The 24,733-nt window shown below is 38.2% G+C and overlaps 1 protein-coding gene across 7 annotated transcripts in view; it reads left to right on the forward strand.

Moving 5' to 3' along the window:
* Positions 1-24,733, forward strand: part of LOC123787403 (uncharacterized) — a 426,574-nt gene that overhangs the window by 394,122 nt on the left and 7,719 nt on the right. For 2 of the 7 annotated variants that reach the window (XR_015727625.1, XM_087869793.1), the window contains exons 6-12: positions 353-517; positions 5,976-8,604; positions 9,223-9,351; positions 10,216-10,344; positions 10,588-10,744; positions 14,356-14,426; positions 16,627-16,759. Coding sequence is in view for 5 of the 7 variants with exons in the window: in XM_087869793.1 (XP_087725919.1) it covers positions 10,604-10,744; positions 14,356-14,426; positions 16,627-16,759 (345 nt within the window). In the remaining 2 variants the exon portion in view is untranslated. Of the gene's footprint in view, positions 1-352; positions 518-5,975; positions 8,605-9,222; positions 9,352-10,215; positions 10,345-10,587; positions 10,745-14,355; positions 20,055-24,733 lie in introns of those variants that run through there. The other 5 variants (XM_087869789.1, XM_087869792.1, XM_087869790.1 and 2 more) reach the window with 4 other exon arrangements.

Here is a 24,733-nt window from a genome sequence, read left to right on the forward strand (position 1 = left end):
CTCACTGAGTTTATTTTCCAAATGCAGAGAATAGATGTACATACATGAAATGGTAGCAGAAATACACACATAAAATGAAAAAGATGAGACAAGACAGTAGAATGCGTTATTAACTTCTAGACCAAATACAACAAATTCTGAGAGTCAGCATTGAGGGCACTGGGATGCTGGCAAATGTCATGGGTCTTGAGCCAAGTCTGCAAACATACACAGCGTAGAACTAGGCAAAAGAAAGAGAGGAGGACTTTCTGGTTGGGAAAAAATGCCGGGGGGTGATATGTTTAAGTTCAGTAATGAGACAGTGCTGACCTTAGCGGCGTGTACTTGTAACGTTCTTTATTTTTCTGTTTAGTTCCACAACTTTCCCTTAGCAGGGCACAGCAGGATTTGAGGGGATGTGGATGCCTGGACCGTGAAACCAAAGATGAAAGTGAGTTCACCGTTGAGTCGGCATCCTGATAAACTGCGTGGACTCCGAAAACGGTTGTAACCACCACGGCTTGTTTATTAGGACCGGGTATGCGTCTGAGTGCTCTGCACGCACCAGCCCTCAGCTCCTCAGTCTCAGGTCAATCCTGTTATTTCACTGGTTGACAGATTAGGGAACTCAGGCACAGAGAAATTAAGTAATTTGCCCGGTCAAAGTAGGTGACACTGTTACAGAAACGCAGGGTTCTTGTTTCATGAAGTCAAAGAATGAATCTTGTGGACAAAGGAGAGTGAGCAAAGTGATAGAGTTTTATTAAACCTGGAGACAGAAAAAACTCTAGAGTGAGAGGGGTCCTGATGGGTGACCACGGAGGGCTTTTAGTGGCAGTCTTTCATTAAGAATTGACTGGGAAACTTGTGGCAGTGAGTTTCTTGTGCCGTCTTGGTTTGAGCACGGACTATTGATAACACCGTTCATGACTTAATTCTTTCAGGTTTAGCCATTTCCTATGATACACTGTAGTCGCCAAAGAAAAACACTCCCAACCATCGACCATCGGAGGGCAGGTGGTCTGTTTCTTTATCTCTTGTTCACTCTGGCTTAGCACTTCTGCCTGCCAGGAATAGTTTCAGAGCCCAGCCAGGGGCCCCCTACCTCTCCCTGTCTATACCTTAACCCTTTCCTTATTCAAAACTAGAACTCTAGACAGAGTCTCTCTCAGCCCTAACCTTGTCACTGTAATATTGCTCCCAACAAGACATTGGAAAATGTCCCAGGGTCCTCACAAAATTATTTGCAATCTCACAGACTACCTGGGTCCACAGGCTTCTCCCATTGCTAAATATCTTTATATTTTTTCTTATTTAGTTCTTTAAAGTTTTATTCTGTCTGTTCTTTTTCTCTGGATTAGACTTTTATTATCATCATTTTAAACTAAAATTTAATTTTTTAATTTAATCTCTGCTTAAAGAATATTAGCCATATCATTTTATAATACCTTTGTTCCCAAATCATTAAAGATAATTTTTTAAAGATTTTATTTATTCATTTGAGAGAGAGAGAGAGACAGAGAGAGCACAAACTGGGGGAGAGGCAAAGGGAGAGGGAGAAGCAGACTCCCCACTGAGCTGGGAGCCTGACATGGGGCTCAGTCTCAGGACCCTGAGATCATGACTTGAGCTGAAGGCAGATGCTTAACCATCTGAGCCACCCAGGTGCCCCTACAGATAAGTTTTTAAAAACTTATACTAATATACATGTGATCTTGACAGTTTGCTTTCTTCAATCAGATTGACATATATATGTCTGTTATATCCTTCCCTTCTCAGTACACATTCATATCCTAAAAAGTGATTTGTAATCCTTGTGTAACAATGAGAATGTTATGAAGAGGGAGTACATGCCAGTGGCTGAGTTGGGAAGAGCTAGAAAGCCACAGTGCCTAAAATTAAATTTTGCCGCATTCCTCCCACTTAACTTCTACATAACCTTGCACAAAGTACTTAAATTTTCTGTGCTTCCGGTTTTTTTTTATTTATTAAATGATGTAATATAACCTATTCGACAGAGGTGTTAGGAATGTATAAAGCAGTTGCATAGACTTGGCACTAACAATAGTTACTACTGCCACCATCACCACCAAGAACAATAACAAAACATAACAATACATGTTACCTATTATTATTATTAAGAAGCTGCTACCAAAATGATCTCATGAATAGAATTGACTCTTTTCAGGATTTGAAATATATTTATAATAAACCCTTTTATGCAAAAGTTGAGATCCCAGGACATAGCTGTAAATGAGACCACAACCAAAAAACAGTGAAGCTGCTCTGTATAAAGAACTGAAGGAATTGTTTTTTGCTACTAGTAGAGTATAAGAGAGAAGGTGTGAGCCTATTAATACAGTGATATGAAGGCCCTAAGAAATTTTCTTATTGTGCTCCAGAAAGAAGCCAAACAAAACAATAAAAACAATCAGATCATTCCATAAGGTATTTTCTTTCTTCATGACAGCTGCTCTGGCTTCTTCAATAGGTGAACGCCGTTTCCAAAAAAAAAAAAAAAAAAGGAAAGAAAGAAAGAGTTTGAGCTACATTAAAAGAGACTTGAGAGTATGGAATCATTAGAATGATGGCAGAAGACTATAATCTCTCCATATAAACTCAATAAAGCCATACTCCATAACTACACTGTAACTAAGGGAAGAGAATTCTGGGAAATTAGATTCACATGTAAGAAGAAACTGAATGGCCTAAACCAGCAGAGTGATCTCTGGAGCCTGTTTGGCAAAAAGGCAGCAACTGTGTTGAAGACAGGAGAGTTTGGTGAGGTTCTGCTAATAGAACACAGCACGAGCCAGAGTTCATTCCTAGAAAGAAAGGGTCGTACCCGGAGTCTGAAAAACTTCAAGAACAATTCTGCAAGCTGGTAGAGCAGTGTACTGGTTCCTAGGGAGTGCAATGGGAAAAGGTTTGGAATTATTAAATAGGCTGAGTGGTCCTAAAAAATAACAGTTCTGTAGAAAAGGGAGCCATCTTGGAAAGAGGAGTACCTCTTGAAGGATGGAGGTAAAGGGAAAGAAGGAGGCAATGGTAGCTAAATTCCATAGTAAAACATACTAAGAAGAATGCAGAAGTAAATCAACAAAAATGATGCTATTTTTAATTAAAGAAATTGTACTTTACTACAGCTACAGAAGAAGATGCTCTTAAACTAAGAAACCAAATAAGTCATACCAACTTCTCCCTTTGGAATGCCTACTATTCCAATAAAAACTAACTATAAATTAAAATAAAGAAAATTTAATATCCATGTGGAATTTATATAGGAAGAAAACACAACATGAGACAAAAATATTAGAAATAGCAACAATCAAAAGAAGGCATAAAAAAAGCTATAATGCAACACTGTAAATTAAATGTAATTAGACAAATCAAAATAGAAATTAAAAAACAGGAAGATATAAACAGATGATCAAACTCAAGAAAAACATGAAAAGATAAGAATATATTAGAATATACACCAGACTATATTAAATTAATTATTAATGTATTGATTAAATGACCAGGGGAGAATAGCATATGATTAAAATACAATAAGTAGCACAGAAAATAGCAATGCAGTCAAGGAGATAAGAGTCCAATAAAAAGGGCTTAAGTGTAACATAAGAGAAAAGATAACAGGGATCACATAAAAAGTTACTAATTGAGAAAATAGGCAAAGAAGATCCAATGTGTATATAATTGGAGTGGCCAAAGACTAGAATAATGATGACAGAACAAATATTTAAAAGGATATTTAAAGAAACTCTGTCAATACAATGAAAGAAATGAAATAAGATCTGAATAGATGTATTCAGATAGATAAGACCTATGGGTCAATTCTGAGACATATTCTAGTAAAATCAAAACATAAATAAAGTAAATTTAAATACATTTCCTCTGTGCATGCAAACCAAAACCAAACATTAAAAATCCAAATAATCAACAAAGGAAATAATCCATTTGGCATGAGACTTTTCAATGAGAACATAAAAAGTAAACATAAAAGAGCAATATTTTAAATCCAAGAAAGAAAATAAAAAGCCAGAGATTTTATGTCCAGGCAAATTCGTCTTATAGTATCAAGGCTATAGAAAAATCGGTTTAAAATTGGCAGGAATATTCTAATCATAAGCTTTCCCCAAGGAATTAACTGGAGGATGAGCTTGGGTCAACCAAATGATCATTGGGGAAATTCGCAAGAGAACTGTGGGGTATTGAATATGTTCTACCATAAATATAAACCTAAAACAAAAGTGGTTCTGAGGGTGGAATAAATCCATAAGCTCTTGAAGAAAGGAACAAACACAACTTAAAACTTGGAGAAGAAAGGAAAGAGGCAAAGGGAAAGTATGAGGAACTCAGTGAATGCTGCACGGGCAGTGCAAGAGAATAAAGATGCCATTTAATGCTAACAAATGGAGTAATATTGGACTGAGTAATAAAAAAGGTTGAATGAGGGCATTATATTAAGTTATTAGTAAAAGTCATTTAAACAAATATATATATGTTTTAAAATACCAAGCAAAGCAAATTTTAAAAAACAAAGACAAAGAACCAATAGTGAAAAACACAATAAATATAATACACTGAAAATATTCAAAATAAAATAATAGAATAGAAATGAGGCTAAATGCATGAATCCTATGAATAAATGCAAGTGGGCTTAATTCACTTAAAAAAAAAGGCTTTTAGAGGGCTCCCCAAACAAAGCTCAATTTTATGCTGCTTACATGAGGGATACCTAACAAACATTGGTTCAGAATGATTAAAAATTTTCCAAATTCCCCTTTAAATGGGTTGTATACCTTTGCATTCTTACTATCAAGGCATGAGAGTTTTTTTTTCACAGGTGCTCCAGAGTATATTGTCAGACTTATGCATTTTAATCTTCATTTCTTTTATCATAAGGGAAACAGAACATTTTTAAATATGTTTAAGCTCATTTGTCTTTCTTTCCTTATGAATTACTTATTCATATTTTTGTCCACTTCTTTTCATCAATTTTGGGGAGTGGTTACTTTTAATTTTCGGCTTTTACGAGCTCTGTTTTATATATCAGAGGCTAAAATTGTATGTGTAATGTACAGGGCAGTTGTTATCCCCAAGTATTCAGTTGTCTCTTGACTCTGCTTAATATTATTGTTGCTTTCCCTGAAAATACACCACCACAAATATGCATTATATATATCACACACATTCTTTTTTAGGAACAAAAGACTAGAAGTAAATCCAGTGTTAATCACTGTTGAATAAACTATGGATTATTCACAGAATGGCGTTCTCAAAGTCATAAAAATAAGAATAAAATATTCCTATGAACTAGTTTTGAGTGATCTCTAGAACACATGTTTTTAAGATTTATTTATTTATTTGAGAGAGAGAGAGAAGGGGAAGGGGCAGAAGGAGAGGGAGAGAGAGAATCTCAAGCAGACTCTGCGCTGAGCTTGGCGCCCAATGTGGGGCTCCATCTTATCACCCTGTGATCATGAACTGAGATGAAACCAAGAGTCAGATGCTTGACCAACTGAGCCACCCAGGCACCCCTCTAGAATGCATTTTAAACGGAAAAGAACCAAGGTTCAGTACAATGTATATGGATAAATAAGGAAGGAGAGAAATAAGAAATGTTTTGTATATTCAAAACTTGAATAAATTCAAAGAGGAAGACAAACCCATAACTGAAAATAAACTAAAATAAAACTATATGTAAATCATAACATAATCACAGAGGAAAAAATAATTCCAAGATACCTTTCACTCTGATAGTACTTTCTTACTGGAGTATATTCTAAGGGGAAAAACTGACCTCACTAGTTTCATTGCTACTAGTTTTGTTTGTTTAGCTAATTTGAAACTGTTTTATAAATATTTTAGGATAAAAAAAACCCATGATAATGTTATTAGGATCCACATTTTCTGAACAATATACTTGGAAGAAGATAAAAGAGATTAGAAATTTCGATACAAAATTGTGATTTTTAACGTGTATTTCCTAGGTCTGCTCACTGAAATGGCTCATGAAGGAATGACACTCCAGTACTGAGGACCATACCTAGTTTCCCCACCAGAAGGAACCAGGGCTTCTTGGAGAAAGAGGTGATTGTCAGTCTGGAGCAGGGGAACCTAGGGTATCTCATTCCAGAAAACAAGAAAACACTCAAAGACTGAACTTGCTGGGATTCCCACTAGCCAAATTTGTGATAATTTGAATATCAAAAAGAATAATGACTCTGATTGTAAAGCATTGAACAAATTAAAATCTATGAACCCAATAGTTGCTAATCAAAAGAATAAAACTCATTTGCCACCCTTGGAGGTAAATCTTCCACTAAATCTTTACTCTGAAAATTGCTTATTAAAGGGAAGGAATTAATCATTTACTTTGTCTCTTGGGGAGGAAAGATATCTCAGTTCAAATTGAAAATAGAAAGCTTCCCCCCCCCAAAAAAAGACAGCTAATAAATATAGAAGAAAGAATAGAATTAGAAATCAACATTATGCAAGACTCCATGAAATAACTGGCTGAGGCAAGGGATTATTGGAGTATGCCTAAAGTAGTATGGAAAAGTTGTTACAAGGTAGAATATTTACATCACACAAAGGAGAAAATACACCTTTACAGTACAGTTATCAGGAGGTTACCACCTTAACCAAGGGATCAACCTTAAATTACTTGGAGTGGAATAACCTACCCTAATGTGCACCAAAATTACCTGAATCTAAATAAATCTTTTACCTCTAGTTTATAAGAACCTCTGGCCTGAACTCTTCAAGATGTCAATGTCATTAAAAAAAAGTAAGGGGGACGGCCATTCTAAAGTAAAAGAAAATAAAAAAGCAAAGCAGCCGATTGCAATATGTAAACCCTGGTTGGACCCTTGGATTTTTTTGAGTATAAAAGGTTTAATTCTGTGCAAAATTAGGAATGCAAAAAAAAAATATAAAAGGTATAAAAGGCATTTTGTGTTTGAGGAAATTTGATATAGACTATTAGGAAATATGAGGAAAAATGTTAGTTTTCTTACATGCTAATGAAATTGCAGCTTAGTAAGAAAAATAACTTTTTCAGGAGATGCATGGTTGAAGTATTTAGGGATAAAATATCATGGTATCTAAACTTTACTCTCAAATAGTTTATTAGAAAACATGGTACATAATATACACATGATAAACATGGCAAAATATAAGCAAAGTTTGAATCTAAGTGGTATGTACATTGGTGACCATTGTACTATCCTTCCAACTTTTCTGTATATCTGAACTCCACAATGAAAAGCTGGGGCGGGGGATGACTTAAGAGACGTAACAACTCTATGATATATGAGTTTGTGCAAGCGTATCTTGAATGCCCCTGTTAATCACTATCTTGAAAATGTAAAGACCCTGTCTTCCCTCTCTCTTCCCATCAAGCATAATGTGCAGAAGAACATGTCATTTAGTGTTCAAGGTCAGGGGCTCCCCCGGTGGCCAACCCAGAGCATCTCCCTTCTAACGAAGAGTGTCCAGGTGGCAGGCTTTATTCTCCTTGGAAATGCTGGTCATGCAGGGAGGGGGATGGGCCACTGAGAGTTACTATGATACATAATCTTGCTGCACGTAGATCCTGGCAGGGGATGCCTTGTCTAGTCAGTCACTCCTGGAGTCCCTGTTCCCCCAGTCAACCTATGTCTCGATTGCCGTCTGGGGGTATTTTCTTTGGTCTCACCAGGCCATCACCCACACGAGGCTTAAAGTCTGTTTATTCATTTATCATTTGGGGAAGATTAATGATGATAAAAATTAGTTTAAAAATTACTTAATCAATAATGAAGTTTAAATTCTCTTACAGTTCCAAAGAAAGGATCATGATCGTTCAAGACCTGCAGTTTTGGTCAGTGTAGCTAGAGCGGACATCTGGTTAGAGAAAACACATCCAGAGTGGTCTCCTCATGTCTGCTGGCTGAATTTGACGAGTGTCTGTGAAAGGTTTCACCGAAGTTGGATGGCTGAAGGATATTAGGGGTGGACATCCTGTGAGCACTAAAAGAGAACAGTAAAGGCAAAGATATCCTTTAGGTATTATTAAGGGAGCAAAGTAGGTGAGTGAGTGTGTACTTTAGTGATATGCTAGAATGATAACTTGATCATTAGGTAATAACTCAAGAAACAGTTGTTTACCTAGCCTTGTGATAGCGATCTGAACAAAAATATGAAACTCGATATATTTAGTTATATTTGGTATAATGTATTTCTCCTGTAAATCCAAATAATCTGATTTTATTTTCATAAACTGTAGATAAGAAAGCTGTCAATTCTATAGAACCAACCAGTTTACAACATACTTTTATATACAGTGAAGAAGGCAGTGAACTAGTTTTTAATCTCATTTATATGTGAAGTAACAGGCATGGAGACTAAATTACTCACTTAAAGCCACATGGCTAATAAAGCTAAAACTTGGGTAAGACCTACAAGCCCCCCTCTTCCTTCTCTTCCAGGTTGCTTTTTTTTTTTTTTTAAACTACTGAATCCCATCAAACTCACTTGTGCTTGTCGATTCAGGCTAGGGCTCAGCCTGACTGATGATGAAGTAGAGCACTGGCCCTTCACAATAATGAATGCTCTTTGCCTGATGTGCTTTACAAGGTAAGATATGGCCAAGTGTATGTTTCAGGTTGCAAGTGGCTGTTCGGTCATGGAGACTTATTTTTAGCTTCTTTTTATTTTAATGATGCTTGATCACTCACATTCTTTCCATTTCACATGAGAAGAGTGGTGGTATTTTCTTGTTGACTTCACTTGAAGTCAAAACCCCTTAATGAACTGTGGCACTGGTGGGCAAGTCTGCCGTAAGTTGCTTCTGAACCTCTGTAGAATCCTTGGCCCCAGTCGAGATTTCTCAGTTCATTGCTCTTTTTAAGGAAGTGTTTAAGGAAGGAGCTTGAGGGCTCTTGAACTTTTGATGCCAATGGGTAGTGAGACACTCGCTGGGCTTAATGGGTTCTTTCTGGAATTGCTAGACTGTATTTGTTTTTCAATACCAGCAGGCGGGGGTATCCAGAGGGGATCTTTGCATGTAATGCAGAAGTCAGTTTTTTCCTGCTTGTTTTAGTTGTGTTGTTTTGTGGGTTTTTCTTTGTTTTGTTTCTGTTTTTTTTTTTATCTCAATTTATAGCTATTTGTACATAAAACACTTGGTGTGTTAGCTAATGTCTTAGAATGGAAGCCGAATAAGTGTTTTCAATTTTTTTCTTTCCTTAACAGACCGTGATTTTCCAGACCGAGAATTCTACAACAGAGGAAGTCAGGAGTTCATCTTTGTATCTGCTTCATTTAAAGGGATTGAACACATTCCCTCCATTGTAACATCCACCGATGACTCACCTCTACTGTGTGTGTGCATGTGTGTGTGTGGGTGTGGGTGTGTGGGTGTGCGCACACGCATGCACGCATACACGCTCGTGTGCGTCTAGTTAACTTCACAGATTAAGATCTTTGATTCATTTATGGTTTTCAGTTTTAAAACAGTAGCTGCTCAAATATAATTTCTTTTTAAAAATTAAACAAATCAAGTTTAAACATCTATCAGTATATGTCATATTTTTACTTGTTTTTGGCAAAAGAGATGATTTCTTCTCTATCATTCTAACGAACAGTATGAAGAATAGAGTACTCTTTAAGGGAAGTAGTTGACGAGAATTACGTGTTGTGTGTGAAGAGCCATATTTTTTTATAACAGGATTTTTTTTTTTAAATCAATCTATACTAACAAAAGTGAAATAGAGAGGACAGGAAGTAGGAGGGGGACAGAAAATGGGACAGAGAAAGTGTTTTAAAATATAATATGTTAGTAGAAAACCTGAGATATAGCAGGACAAATAGATTAGAAAATTACTGCCATAGTTGTTCTCCGTTCCTGAGAGGCAAGAACACACCATGCCATGGAGGCGCCCACACGGGGAAGTACCACCTTCTGGTAGGAGATGGAAGGAGAGGGAAAACTGTGGGCGAGAACCTCTATTGTGGTTTCTTCAGAAGGATGGGCACAGCAGGATAGGCAGGTTTAGGAGTGGCTAGTTTGAATAATTTCAGTGTAGAGGGGCTGTCCTTCGTCGTCTGGCACTGAGCCTAGGGTGATTAGGGTAGGTAGGTAGTGGCCCAGAGTGTGACAGCCTGATGGAGGGGTGGTTGGGCTCTGGATGGGTTGATTTGTATTTGCAAAGTACAGTCTTGAGTGAGTTGTTTTTTTATCTCTAGGAATTGGCTACCTTTGGAAGGGGCAGTCCCTCCAGGGTCAGCGAGTCTCCAGACGTCAAAACATCAGAATGTGGACAATAAAAGACACGGTTAATACAGAGAGAAAGAGAAAGAGAAAGAAGACTGGAGGTGAATTAAGAAGAAAGACACAAAAATACTCTTGAACCTAAAATGATGTTTTAGAAATTTAATATCATAGTATAGATGATAAAACCAAAAAATAAAAACCAAGGTTTTCTCTGATGTATCTAGATTTTGTGTAAGCATTCCTTCTGCTTGGCCTCCACAGAGCATTTTAAAGTTTTTACTATAACAATACTTATAATAGTGCCTCAATTCTAATTATTTTTTGGATATCTGTTTTCTCCACAGGACTAAGAAGCCCTGAATGTCAGTACTCTATCCTCTCTTCTACGTACCAGTTCTAGCACATTCCACATATTTACAAATCTTTGAAGAAGGAAGGGAACAGAAGACAAGAAAAATGGACAGAAAGGAGGAAAGTGCTAGGGTTTCAAGGACTGCTGATGTAAGTAGGGGATTTAAATACATTACAAAATTTTTTTGAAGATTTATTTATTTGAGAGAGAGAGAGAGAGAGAATGAGCATGGGGTCGAGGGTGGGCAAGAGGCAGGGGAAGGAACAGACTCCCCACTGAGCAGGAAGCCCGTCGCAGGGCTCGATCCCAGGACCCTGAGATCATGACCCGAGCTGAAGGCAAAGGCTTAACTGACTGAGCCACCCAGGTACCCCTCATGTTACAAAATTGAAAAGAAAAAAAGAAAGGGCCTTGAGGCTAATCTCCAGGGAAACACCAAGGACAGAATTATTTTATAGGGAGGAGGCTAGCAGCATATGTCTTATGAAATAGAATACATAATTTAAGTCACTGGCACCATCCAGCTTGGATGTTCCCTGTGTCACTACCCTCAGTTTATGATTGGCCCACAGATTAACACCTCACTGTAATTGTTGGGGAATGGCAGAGTGAAAAATGAACATGAAAATGAACATGAACAGAAAAGAAAACCATCATGAGCCAAAATGTACATGTATAAAATTTAAGAATTATATTTAGAAATGAAAAATGAGGATGAAAAGCATAACTATGTGTTGAGTTGCTATGCAATACTATGAAAAAAGAGGGGGGTGCCTGGGTGGCTCAGTTGGTTAAGCATCTGCCTTCCGCTCAGGTCATGATCCAGGGGTCCTGGGATCAAGCTCCGCATTGGGCTCCCTGCTCACTGGGGAGTCTGCTTCTCCCTCTCCCTCTGCCCCTCCCCCCTGCTTATGCACAGGCGCACTCTCTCTCTCTCTCTCAAACAAGTAAATACGTCTTAAAAAAAAAAAAAAGAAAGAGGGATTCAAAAGGGGGTGCCAGTAAATCAACGTAGATACCCATGTTTCTCACAGTATGAGAGAGAAGCCGGTGTGTTGTGACGCCCGGTGATTCAGGGAGAATTTAGCAACAGGGTGGTAATACGAGCCTGACTTCACGTGGCGATATCTGACAACATCAGACAGGCTCTGACTGCAGTTTGAAAGAAAAATACCTATGAAGAGAAACTACTAAATTTCAAATTGAGTGGTTTTAGAGGAGGTGGTCTCCCATTGTGAGAAGCTAAATATAGATGTTGACCAATTAAGCATTGTCAGATTTACCTACTTACCATCACTTGAGTTCTTGCTATTTCAAGTTTCCTAGGGTGCTCCTCCAAGACCCCTGCAGGAGCCTCTGTGGGATTCAGTAATAATTGTTAGAACACCAAATGGACCTTCAACCAAGGCAATGTGAAACCAATAAAAAGCTGTTTGTGAAAACATAGAAGATAGAACTCGTATTCTTTCCCGGTCAGGTGTTGGATTTACTGGTTCTTCTAGCTCTGATCTCTGTGGTATAAAATCAGTTATTGATCATCTAAGTCAGTGGTTGCAAATAGGTTTAAACTTGCCTGCCAACTCCGATGGCTTAGTAGCAGAAGCTGACCGGAGCCTTGTATTAAATAAATGATTCTGAGAACACATCCCAGCTGAATGCTAAAGAATGCTGGGCTCAGTTAGCAATGCCTGCCATGGACATAGCCATTTGTGATAAGTATTTATCATCCCATTCCAGATATCCTCCCTATTTATTGGGTAGTTTAAAACTGTATTTGCAGGCTGAGAAATGGATGTAATGGTTTCTCATACGATTCCTATGAGAGGTATAACTCCATTTGGTAATAGTAAAATAAAATATGTTAAATCCCCCCCCCCAACACACATCTTGTAAATAACAGATTTAAAGGATCTACAAGTTACATGAAAAATACTGAAAGGTCACTGTAGCCCCCCTTAAGACCTGAAAATCCACCTGGGCAACCACATAATCTCTAATGATGATTTTGTTGGCCCTCATCCTTCTGCCTTATTCCGGTGACACAAAGTGTTCAAATCAATTCTATACTAATCTAAATCAGCCATTTAAAAAGGCTGATCATTTGTCATTTGTCAACATAATCTATGTATGTTTGTCTGTATAAAATGAGATTTCAAAATATATTTTGGTCTTTTTCTAAATCACTTAAGCTCCCATTCATTTTCATTCCTTTAGCTTTTATCCTTGAAGGTATTGGGTAAAGTAGGAGTCTCTGGAGTCCATAAAAGTGCAACAGAACAAACATCTAATCAACCAACCAAATAAACCAATACATAGCCCAAACCAGTCTAGTGTTACTTAATATTGGGTTCCTTTATAGCTCATGATGGTCAATTTGCAATGGATCACTGACCCCCAAAAACACTTTACTTGATTTAATTTCTGCCATTTTCTTTTTGTAGTTAGGAAAGGCTATTTTAGTTAAGCTTATTTCCCCAAAGTAGAGTATTTTGAGTTCAGAACATATTCATAACTGTATGTGTTTTTATTCTTTTCTTATTGCTATGTATTTACTCTTTTTGATTTTACACCAAATTGCTTGTTGGTCCCTTAGTCTTCCTTTGCATATATTATAGAGAAAGAAGTAATTAAAACTGAAATTGGGAACATGGGGGAAGTGATAAAAGTAAAGCCAGGAGTAGATCAATAAAACATTACTTTTTTGGGGGGGTGTTCTTCGCAAATATTAAAAAAAAGTGACATTGAGTACAACGTAACCCCCTTTAGTACCCAGCTACCTTTTGTACCTTTTCGCTGCATTTACAGTGATAGGCGATCACTGTAGAATTTTGTGTGTGTGTTTCAATAGAAAACTGCACTATCTACAGCATATTCTTCCAGGTTATTAATTCTTGCTCTGTTCATTGTCTTTGAACTAGTTTTCAATTATTTATCAGTTACAGGTAACTAATAGATAGGTAAATAATGTCCTGTTTGGTAGTGATTTTAATTATTTCCTCCCTTCTGGAAAATCCAGTTTTGTCCCCATTTGCAGTTCATCTTGACGTTCCTTTACATCATACAATTTTGTGCTCTTTTTTGGCTTTTCTTCTCAACCAGTAATAACATCTGTTTGGTTCTCTCATATCACATGATTATTTTTGTATCTGCATGAATCATGATTTACCATTTTCTTCAACTAAAGGTAATAAAGATAAGACGAGTCATTTTTGAAGCAGTTTAGAAGTTTAAAAATTTTCAAACAGACTGTTACTCCTTTTCGTCTTTCTCCTGCTCTTCTTTCTCTTATTAACAGACTCGGTTAGATGGGACAGATGCTTTCTTAATATAGTGACGACGTTAGAATCGAAGAGAATATTTTGTTTAAAGTGATACCACTATAAATATTCAAAAAATGTTAAGTCTCTGCTGATTTACTTCAGTAAACAAGGGATTTTTTTACATCTTAAAGTTAAGCATAATCTCTGTGATAGAGCAAAGTGCTAATTACCCTGACAGGCAAATGGTCTGCTAGCTTTGCATATCGGGTCCCTTTCCAGACTTCAGGGCCTGCTCACCTCTCTTGGGAGAAACGAAACAGATTTCTCTAAGAGGACAGAGAAAAAAATTCTGGGTTTAATTTTAAAATATTACTAGGGGAAAAAAGAAAACGGAATGCCTCTACGGAAGCCGAGAGAGAACAGAAAGACATTATTTAACTTAACAAAAATACCCAGACGAGAAAAAGGCCTTACTATCTTCTTCTCACATTTCTTCACAGGAGAAATACGGGATCATTCTTTCCGTTCGAATTTCACAGTTCTGCTTCAATGGTGAGAAAACACCAGCAAGGTTTGTTCTGTTTTTGTTTTTGTTTTTTTAAATAAGCTTTGCCACTCCTCCCCAATCTCTCCCTTTAAATGTTGGGGAATTAGGTAGTTCTGACTTTTCTCAACGTTTGGTTTTTATTTTAAGTTAATGTTGCTTTATATAGCTACTTTTCATTGAACTCACTGTATTTGTTTTTCCTTGTCCCTCTCCCATATCATTTTGGTATGATAAAAATTAGGCTTGAACATTTTGATTTAACTAACCAACTCTTTTTTTTTTTAAGTTATGTGTAGTAGAAAACTACTTTTAAAGTTTATATTCATAATTAAACTTACCAAACATTATTGAACACATGTTATGAATTGTTTAAGGCCCTTAGAATACGTAAATCAGTAGCAACAATTTCCACAAAAGATTGGAGCCACAAGGGTAATGGATTTTTTTTCAGTTCTAATTATGTTCAAGATTTCTTGATTTGTGACCCATGTCCTCACAAAGTAGTATCTTCTTTAAGATAAAGAACCTTCTGATAAATAAGAATGCTGGGGTTACCGTAAGTCTGACCAAGCAAAAAGAGAGCTCAGAAAAGTGATCTTGGTGACAGAGGATAATTTTCAGGAAAAGACAAAATCACGAGTCATACAGATATAAAATATTGAACTCCTATGACATGATATTTTACTCAGGGCACTAGAAAATGTTTAACGTAGTCAGTGGAAAAGACAAAGGAGCACACATTTACGTGGAATAAAGGAATGTTGCAATAAATTGCAAATGGAGACAAAACTGGATTTTCCACAGGATGGAGGAAGTCAATTAAAAGTACTATCCATTGCCTACAATATACAAAGATTTGACAAATGAACAATGAATGAAGACAATCAACAGAGCTAGAACATGATAACTGAGAAGGGTGTGCTGTAGATGAGGCATAGTTTTCAATGAAAACACATTTTTTTTTGTTTATTTACATAGGGAAAAGAAATAACACCAAATAAGCCCATTAAACCTAGTTAATTTCATCAAATCAGTTCTCCTACAAGCTCAAAGTGCCATCCATGCAGGACTGAATACAAAGGACATGGTCAAAGGCAACACAAAATACAGGAAGCATCTTGGTGTATCTTGTCCACGCCCCTCCTCCCATAAGGTACCAACCACCATTAACCATGACCCTGGCACCTTGGGCACAGATGGTAGGCCAGAGGTCAAATGCTGACCCAAACTAAGATCCTCTCCCAAGAAGAACAAACTCTGAACTTGATTTCAGTTCCTGTCTGGTTATCCACCTGATTGTGGGAAATGCCAACTTGCAGGCTCAGTTGTGATAATGCTTAACCACATGCATAGCGAAGCAAGCAGAACTAGTCGCAGAGAAAAAGAAGGAGTGAAATGCATAGAGAGGCAGAGCCAAGATGCAGGTCTGGGTACCTGGAGAGCTCCCAGTTCTTGGTTCCAATTCCTCATGCAGTCTGGTATTGATAAGTGCCGAATAATAGAAGGCCCCTCTTTGAAGAGGGAAAATACGTATTCAGAAATGTGAGTCATCTTGAAGAAGAGAGTTAGACTAGTATCAATTTTCTGAGACCTCAGAGTAATTTGTGTATTCAAATACTGTGCTGTACCCGTTTCTTTTCTGATAAAAAAGCAAATTTATGACCAAGTAAACTGTAAGTAGTAGGGCAATCAGGTTAAAATAAAGGTTTTAAGTAAGGTTGAATTTGGCTATGCTGTGTTATTATAATTACGAATTGCTGTAGTAGTTTCCTTCTTTTTTTGTAAGGAAACAGAAGATGTTCTTGCTGACAAATGATTTACTCAGATTGTTTTGACCCATGTAGGTAGTAAATCTGCAAGAAGTCAGAGTTTGTGAGACATTCTTAGGTAATTGTGAAACATCACAAAATGTGGGTAGCGTGAGGGGTAGTGATAGTTCATAAGGTATTTTTAATGTCAGTCACGTCAAACTGAACTGAACTTAAATTCCGCTCCACTGCATTTTGAGGATCTTTTAAATTTTTCCACTTCATTTGTCACGACTCTTAGCTATGTCCCCGAAGAGTGGACGCTGGCTGATAAAGCAGACAAGAGATGCATTAAAGACATACTGACATCTCTGGCTTCCACCTAAGGTATAGAAGCTGGATAGAGCCTGACCGCCAACGAATCACAAGAAAAGCCAGATAATGTACAAAATCATAACTTTTCTTGAACCCACTAGAGAGCTGCGGTTGCAGTGCAACCAACTAGCCCGAATTCCTTGGGCGTGCACCGCCAAGGACGAGCAGGGTGTGAGCACCGTTTCTCCTGTGACAGTGGGAGGAAGACAAGGCCTCCACACATGTTTTAAGAAGGTAAAAAGGCTTTCAAATAGGTAAGAGCAGAGTGTGGGCTAGCATGAGGGTATAGAATCATTGGAACGGTTACTCCTGAGGGAAATTCACACCTGCCTTCGGGGGCTTTTCTGGAAGTCACTGGCACTCAGAAGCAAGACTGAAGACAAAGCCTCTGAGCAGAAGTCCACTTGGCTCCTTTGCCCTGGAGGGAAAAAAACCTTAAGCTGCTAGGGGAAGGGCAGTACACCTGTACTACCGCCCCACCCATGGAAGCACAGGTAAAATTTCATTGCACCTGGGGCTAGAGTATAAGGAAAGCATCCTATTCTCCTGGGGAAGGGTTGGAAATGGCTTTGGACCCCGACTAAGGTCTCAAAACACTAGAGAAGGGACCAGATCTCTGAGAAAGCCCCACCCTCTAAGATACAGGATTTAGTACCAACAAAAACGGGAGTGGAGGTCGTGGCGGTTTCAGTTGCATTATGGTCTGTGAAAGAATCCAGACTCAAAAGGCTAAATAAACCATTAGGGCAGGAAACAGCTCAGTGGTTGCAAAGGGTTGGAGTTCTGGGAAGAGGAGATGAAAAAGGGATACTTATGAAGGGATTGTTGGAGGTGAAGGATCTGTTCTGTTTTCACTGTGGTAGTGGCTACATAACTCTATATATTTGTCGAAAATTATAGACTGGTATATTGTATAAATTGCATGTGAATTATACCTCAATAAACTTACTTAAAAAGATTCATATAGGGTTCTTGGATTATAACAAGATAATAACAGCAGTATCGATTTTGAATCTCCTAGAATTCCTCTCCTTATAAAAACACACAAACTTGATTAGCAAATCAAAAATCCACAGAGATCCTCATCAATTTCCAAATTTGACTAGATGGAGACAAATCAATGACAGCTACAAGGCAAGCATGTTGTCAGTATCTGTGTAAGAAGCAGCGCTGGGGCAGCTAAAGCCCCCAAAATCCTCGAATAGCCATCAGATCCTCCCTGAAGTGCTAAGAGGGCCCGTTTGGGATCAGTAGCCAAAACTGAGAACTTCTGCACACTCAATAGGGAATGAATGCAAGGAGTCGCTGGACATGTCGGGAGGGGCCCGCATCGCTCCTACCCTCTGAGGTCTCGGAAGAAACCGTCGAAAGCCCCCTTCCAGGACAAAGCCCCATGCTAAGATGAACTCGTGGGAATCGAATTTAAATTGAGTCCCACAGGGAAAATGGAGACGAAGTGGGAGAGAATGTCCAGGTCAAAGTTGGGGAGGTGAACGAAGCCAAAACAGAGGCTGTTGTATTTTGTGACACTTTGGGAAAACATCACCACAGGGAATTTTATGCAGCTGTGAGTTTTGAAATGCTATCGGACCAAGCTTTTCACTGTAGTTCAAGAAAACTAAGTTCACGTGAAAAGAGCAACAGAAAGGATAGAGGTCAGATTCCTTGCAGTGTTATTAGAAGAAGAGGATGTAGCCAGGGCACAGGAGTATAAGAGCCCCTGGCTCCGGGGGTCCCAAACAAACCAGGTTTGGCCACTCACCACTGACAAAATCCAAAGGCAGGGAAATCCAAAGAGGGTGGTGAAACAGGAGAGGATTTATTTCAGTGAGACCACCACCGGGGCAATAGTGGACTAACATCTCAAAGACTGTCTTCCAAGTGCCAAAAAACTTCTAGATTTATATAAGGAAAATGTGAGACAAAGGTCGGTGGGTACGTGCAAGTGGGCAGTAAAGGTCAGATCGAACATTGTCTTGGGGTCCGTCATGCAGGGTCTGGCTGGCATCAGGGCAGTCCCTATTTCTTGAGAGGTTAGTTTTGGTTTCTATCTGGAGTTGCTTTGCCCTCAGGGTCTTTTGCCTGAGTTAAGAGATAAGCTAGAAAGAAGAACTTAATTGGAAAGTACAGACTGAGTGGCATCTGGGTGGCTCAGTCAGTTATGCATCTGCCTTCAGCTCAGGTCATGGTCTCAGGGTCCTGGATCCAGCCCCACGTCAAGCTCCCTGCTCAGCAGGGAGTCTGCTTCTCCTTCTGCCTCTGCTCCACCCCCTTGCTTGTGTACATTCTGTCTCTCAAATAAATAAAATCTTAAAAAAAAGAAAAGAAGGTATAGACTGAGGTCAAAGGTAGTTGACATCTTCTTTCAAGGAGAAGACTAGCATCCCCAGCCAATATAAAGTGTGCCGTAAAGACATGTCCACAGAAAGATGTCTGACTTTGGCTCAGATCATGATCTCTGCGTCCTGGGATTGAGTGGTGCATAGGGTTCCACATTCAGTGGGGAGTCTGCTTGTCCCTCTCCCTCTGCCCCCTGCCCCTGCTCATGCTCTCATGCAGGTGAGCTCCCTCTCTCTCAAATAAAGAAATAAAATCTTTTTTAAAAGGTAGAAAGTAAAAATAAAGTTTTCAAAAAACAATGTAATAAAAATATTTGAGTGAAAAAAAGATAAACCAAAAATATCCTGAAGTATGTATTATAGTGGTCCTCCAACTATCACTGTCCCCAGAATGGAAGAAGACAGAATAGTTACATTTAGTAACTGTTACAGTAGGTATAATTAAAATTCCTAAAATTAAAAAAGAAAAAATTTTAAATTACAGTTTGAAAGGATACTTTACTACTTGAGAAAACTGACCCAGAACATCCAATATCTAGATACATTCTAGTAAAATTATAACATATTAAAGAAAAAGGAAAAATAATTATTAAACATCCAGAAAGAATGCCCAGTTACTTACAAGGGAAAGAAACTCATATTGTCATCAGCTTGTAAATAGCAAAACTTTATACCAAGATAATTGAAGTATCACATTTAAGATATTCATGTAAAGAAAATGTGAGTCAATGATTAAATCAAGGCAAACTGACTTTCCACTATAAAGGCTACAGGCAGACTCTTACCTGTATGCAAGAGTTCAGGAAATATAGTTGTTCTAAGCTCCTCCTATGGAATTTACTAGAATGTGAGCTGTAAACAAAATGGCCAGAGGCATTGATGTGAAGACTGGGGGTAAACGTTAGTTGTGTATTTGTTCATACAAGTAATACTAAATCAGGACTATAAAGGAAAGAATATAGTATGTAATGTCTATATGCTCTGACAATGTAAATAAGCAGAAATTGAGAGAGAATGGGGAAAATGTAAACAAAAATACTCAACTGCTTTCAAGAATCACTTTGATTATGTTAATATTGGTATTATTATTTTGAGGTTGCTGTGAATAGAATGTGGGATTGAGCAAATACAGTTGTCCCTTGAACAACACAGGTTTGAACCACTCTGGTTCACTTATATGCACATTTTCTTATAGCACTGTAAATGTATTTTTTTTATGGTGTTCTTTTTTTTTATGATTTTTTATTATATTATGTTAGTCACCATACAGTACATCCCCGGTTTCCGATGTAAAGCTCGATGATTCATTAGTTGTGTATAACACCCAGTGCACCATGCAATATGTGCCCTCCTTACTACCCATCACCGGTCTATCCCATTCTCCCACCCCCCTCCCCTCTGAGGCCCTCAGTTTGTTTCTCAGAGTCCATAGTCTCTCATGTTTCATTCCCCCTCTGATTACCCCCCCTTTCTTTATTCCTTTCTTCCCCTACCGATCATCCTAGTTCTTATGTTCCATAGATGAGAGAAATCATATGATATTTGTCTTTCTCTGCTTGACTTATTTCACTTAGAATTATCTCCTCCAGTGCCGTCCATGTTGCAGCAAATGTTGAGAATTCGTTCTTTCTGATTGCTGAGTAATATTCCATTGTATATATGGACCACAACTTCTTAATCCAGTCATCTGTTGAAGGGCATCTCGGTTCCTTCCACGATTTAGCTATTGTGGACATTGCTGCTATGAACATTGGGGTGCATATGGCCCTTCTCTTCACTACGTCTGTATCTTTGGGGTAAACACCCAGAGGTGCAATGGCTAGATCATAGGGTAGCTCAATTTTTAACTTTTTAAGGGACCTCCACACTGTTTTCCAGAGTGGCTGTACCAACTTGCATTCCCACCAACAATGGAGCAGGGATCCCCTTTCTCCACATCCTCTCCAACAATTGTTGTTTCTTGCCTTGTCTATTTTTGCCATTCTAACTGGCGTAAGGTGGTATCTCAGTGTGGTTTTGATTTGAATTTCCCTGATGGCTAATGATTTTGAACATTTTTTCATGTGTCTGTTAGCCATTTGTATGTCTTCTTTGGAAAAGTGTCTGTTCATATGTTCTGCCCATTTTATGATTTGTTTATTTGTTTCTCATGTATTGAGTTTGAGAAGTTCTTTGTAGATCTTGGATACCAGTCCTTTATCTGTACTGTCATTTGCAAATATATTCTCCCATTCTGTGGGCTGCCTCTTAGTTTTTTTGACTGTTTCCTTGGCTGTGCAGAAGCTTTTAATCTTGATGAAGTCCCATAAATTCATTTTATCTTTTGTTTCTCTTGCCTTTGGGGATGTGTCATGAAAAAGGTTGCTTTGGCCGATGTCGTAGAGGTTGCTGCCTATGTTCTCCTCTAGAATTTTGATGGATTCCTATGTCACATCAAGGTCTTTCATCCATTTGGAGTTTATTTTTGTGTATGGTGTGAGAGAGTGGTCAAGTTTCATTCTTTTGCATGTAGCTGTCCAATTTTCCCAGCACCATTTATTGAAGAGACTGTCTTTTTTCCACCGGATGTTTTTTCCTGCTTTATCAAATATTAGTTGCCCAAAGAGCCGAGGGTCCATTTCTGGGTTCTCTATTCTGTTCCATTGGTCTATGTGTCTGTTTTTGTGCCAGTACCATGCTGTCTTTGTGATCACAGCTTTGTAGTACAGCTCAAAATCTGGCATTGTGATGCCCCCCAGCTTTGTTTTTCCTTTTCAACAGTTCGTTGGCATTTGGGGCCTTTTCTGTTTCCATACAAATTTAAGGACTATTTGTTCCAGTTCTTTGAAAAATGTCATTGGTATTTTGATCGGGATAGCATTGAAAGTGTAGATTGCTCTGGGTAGCATGGACATTTTAACTATGTTAATTCTTCCGATCCATGAGCATGGAATATTTTTCCATCTTTTTATGTCTTCCTCAGTGTCTTTCAGGAGTGATTTATAGTTTCTAGAATATAGGTCCTTTATGTCTCTGGTTAAGTTAATTCCAAGGTAACGTATGGTTTTTGGTGCTATTGTAAATGGGATGGATTCCCTAATTTCTCTTTCTTCAGTCTTGTTATTCGTGTATAGAAATGCAACTGATTTCTGAGTATTGATTTTGTATCCTGCCACATTACTGAATTGCTCTATAACTTCTAATAGTTTGGGAGTGGATTCTTTTGGGTTTTCCATATAGAGTATCATGTCATCTGCGAAGAGAGACATTTTGACTTCTTCTCTGCCGATTTGGATACCGTTTATCCCTTTTTATGTCTGATTGCTGTTGCAAGGACTTCTAGTACTATATTGAATAATAGTGGCGAGAGTGGGCATCCTTGTCGTGTTCCTGATCTTAAGGGAAAGGCTTCCAGCTTTTCCCCATTGAGAATAATATTTGCTGTAGGCTTTTCATAGATGGCTTTTATGAGATTGAGAAATGTACCCTCTATTCCTACACTCTGAAGGGTTTTAATCAGGAAAGGATGCTGTATTTTGTCAAATGCTTTTTCTGCATCAATTGAGAGGATCATATGGTTCCTGAGTCTTTTCTTGTTGATATGATGTATCACACTGATCGATTTGCGAATGTTGAACCACCCTTGCATCCCAGGTTTGAATCCCACTTGGTCATGATGGATAATCCTTTTAATGTACTGTTGGATTCTATTAGCAAGTATCTTCTTGAGGATTTTGGCGTCCATATTCATTAGGGAAATCAGTCTGTAATTCTCCTTTTTGATGGGGTCTTTGCCTGGTTTGGGGATCAAGGTAATATTGGCCTCATAGAATGAGTTTGGTAGCTTTCCTCCTGTTTCTATTTTTTGAAATAGCTTTAGGAGAATAGGTATTATTTCTTATTTGAATGTTTGGTAGAATTCCCCAGGAAAACCATCCGGGCCTGGAGTTTTGTTATTTGGAAGGTTGTTTATCACTGACTCAATCTCTTCATAATTAATTGGCCTGTTTAAGAAATCAATTTCTTCTTGTTTCAGTCTTGGTAGTTTATAGGTTTCCAGTAAGTCCTCCATCTCTTCCAGATTGCTTAGTTTTTTGGCATATAGCTGGTTGATAATAGTTTCTAATAATCCTTCCAATTTCATTGGTGTTGGTCTTGACCTCTCCTTTTTCATTCATAATTTTGATAATTTGGGTCCTTTCTCTTTTCTCTTGGATAAGTCTTGCCAGTGGTCTGTCAATTTTATTGATTCTCTCAAAGAACCAGTTTCTAGTCCTGTTGATTTGCTCTACTGTACTCCTGGTTTCTAATTCATTAATTTCTGCTCTCATCTTGGTCACCTGCTTCCTCGTGAGTGGATTAGGCCTGTCCCTCTGTTGCTGTTCCAGCTTCTTGAGATGAGAATATAAAAACTGCATTTTAGATTTTTCTATTCTTTTGAGTGAGGCTTGGATGGCTATGTATTTCCCCCTTAGGACTGCCTTTGCAGTTATCCCATAGGTTTTGGACCGTTGTGTTTTCATTCTCATTGGTCTCCATAAATTGTTTAATTTGATTTTTTATTTCCTGGTTTATCGAATCATTCCTGAGCAGGATGATTCTTAGTCTCCAAGTGTTTGAGTTTCTTCCAATTTTTTCCTTGTGGTTGAGTTCCAATTTCAGAGCGTTGTGGTCTGAGAATATGCAGGGGATAATTACAATCTTTTGGTATCAGTTGAGACCTGTTTTGTGTCCCAGAACATGGTCTATTCTTGAGAATGTTCCATGGGCATTAGAATAGAATGAGTATTCTTTGGTTCTGGGGTGTAGTGTTCTATATATATCTATGAGGTCCAACTCGTCGAGTATGGCATTCAAAGCCTTTGATTCTTTGCTTAATTTTTGCCAGGGTGTAAAGTCTATTTCTGATAGTGGAGTGTTGAGGTCCCCTACTATTAATGTATTTTTATCTGTATGTCTCTTTATTCTGGTTAAGAGTTGGCTTGTGTATCTTGCTGCTCCCCTGTTGGGGGCATATATATTTATAATTGTCATATCCACTTGTTGAATACTTCCCTTAAGAATAATATAGTGCCTACTGCGTCTCTAACTATAGTCTCTAGTTTAAAATCCAATCTATCTGATAGGAGAATTGCTACCCCAGCTTTCTTTTGAGGTCCATTTGCATGAAAGATGGTGTTCCATCCCCTTACTCTCAGTCTGAATGCATCTTTGGGTTCGAAATGAGTCTCTTGTAGACAGCAAATGGATGGGTCATTTCTTTTTATCCAATCTGCAACCCTGTGGCATTTATGGGAGCATTTAAACCATTTACATTGACACTAAGAACTGAGAGATAGAATTTTAATGATGCCATGTTGCCAGTAAAGTCTTTGTTTGTATTGGCTGTGACTTTCTGTTCTGTATCACTCTTGGGGCCTTTTTACCTTTATAGAAACCCCCTTAATATCTCCTGTAGGGCTGGTTTCGTGGTTACGAAATTGGTTAATGACTGGCAATTCTGGAATGTCTTTATTTCTCCATCAATTCTGAATGACAGCCTTGCTGTATAAAGGATGCTTGGCTGCATGTTTTTCTCTGAAAGAGCTTTAAAAATGCCCCCCCAACCCTTTCTCTCATTCCAGGTCTGTGTAGACAGGTCTGACGTAATTCTGATGCCTTTGCCTTGGTATGTGAGAAATTTCTTTGCCCTGGCCGCTTTCAATACTGTATCCTTGGATCTAATATTTGCGAATTGCACTATGATGTGACGTGGCATAGGTTTGTCGTGGTTGAGCTTGGGAGGGGTTCTCTCTGCCTCTTGGACACGAATGTTTGTTTCCCTCGCTAGATTAGGGAAGTTTTCAGCTACAATTTGTTTAAATATCTCTTCTAGACCTCTGTTTTTCTC

Source organism: Ursus americanus, chromosome 19 (genome assembly GCF_024610735.1).
Source record: "Ursus americanus isolate L20-20 chromosome 19, mUrsAme1.1.p, whole genome shotgun sequence".
NCBI lineage: Eukaryota > Metazoa > Chordata > Mammalia > Carnivora > Ursidae > Ursus > Ursus americanus.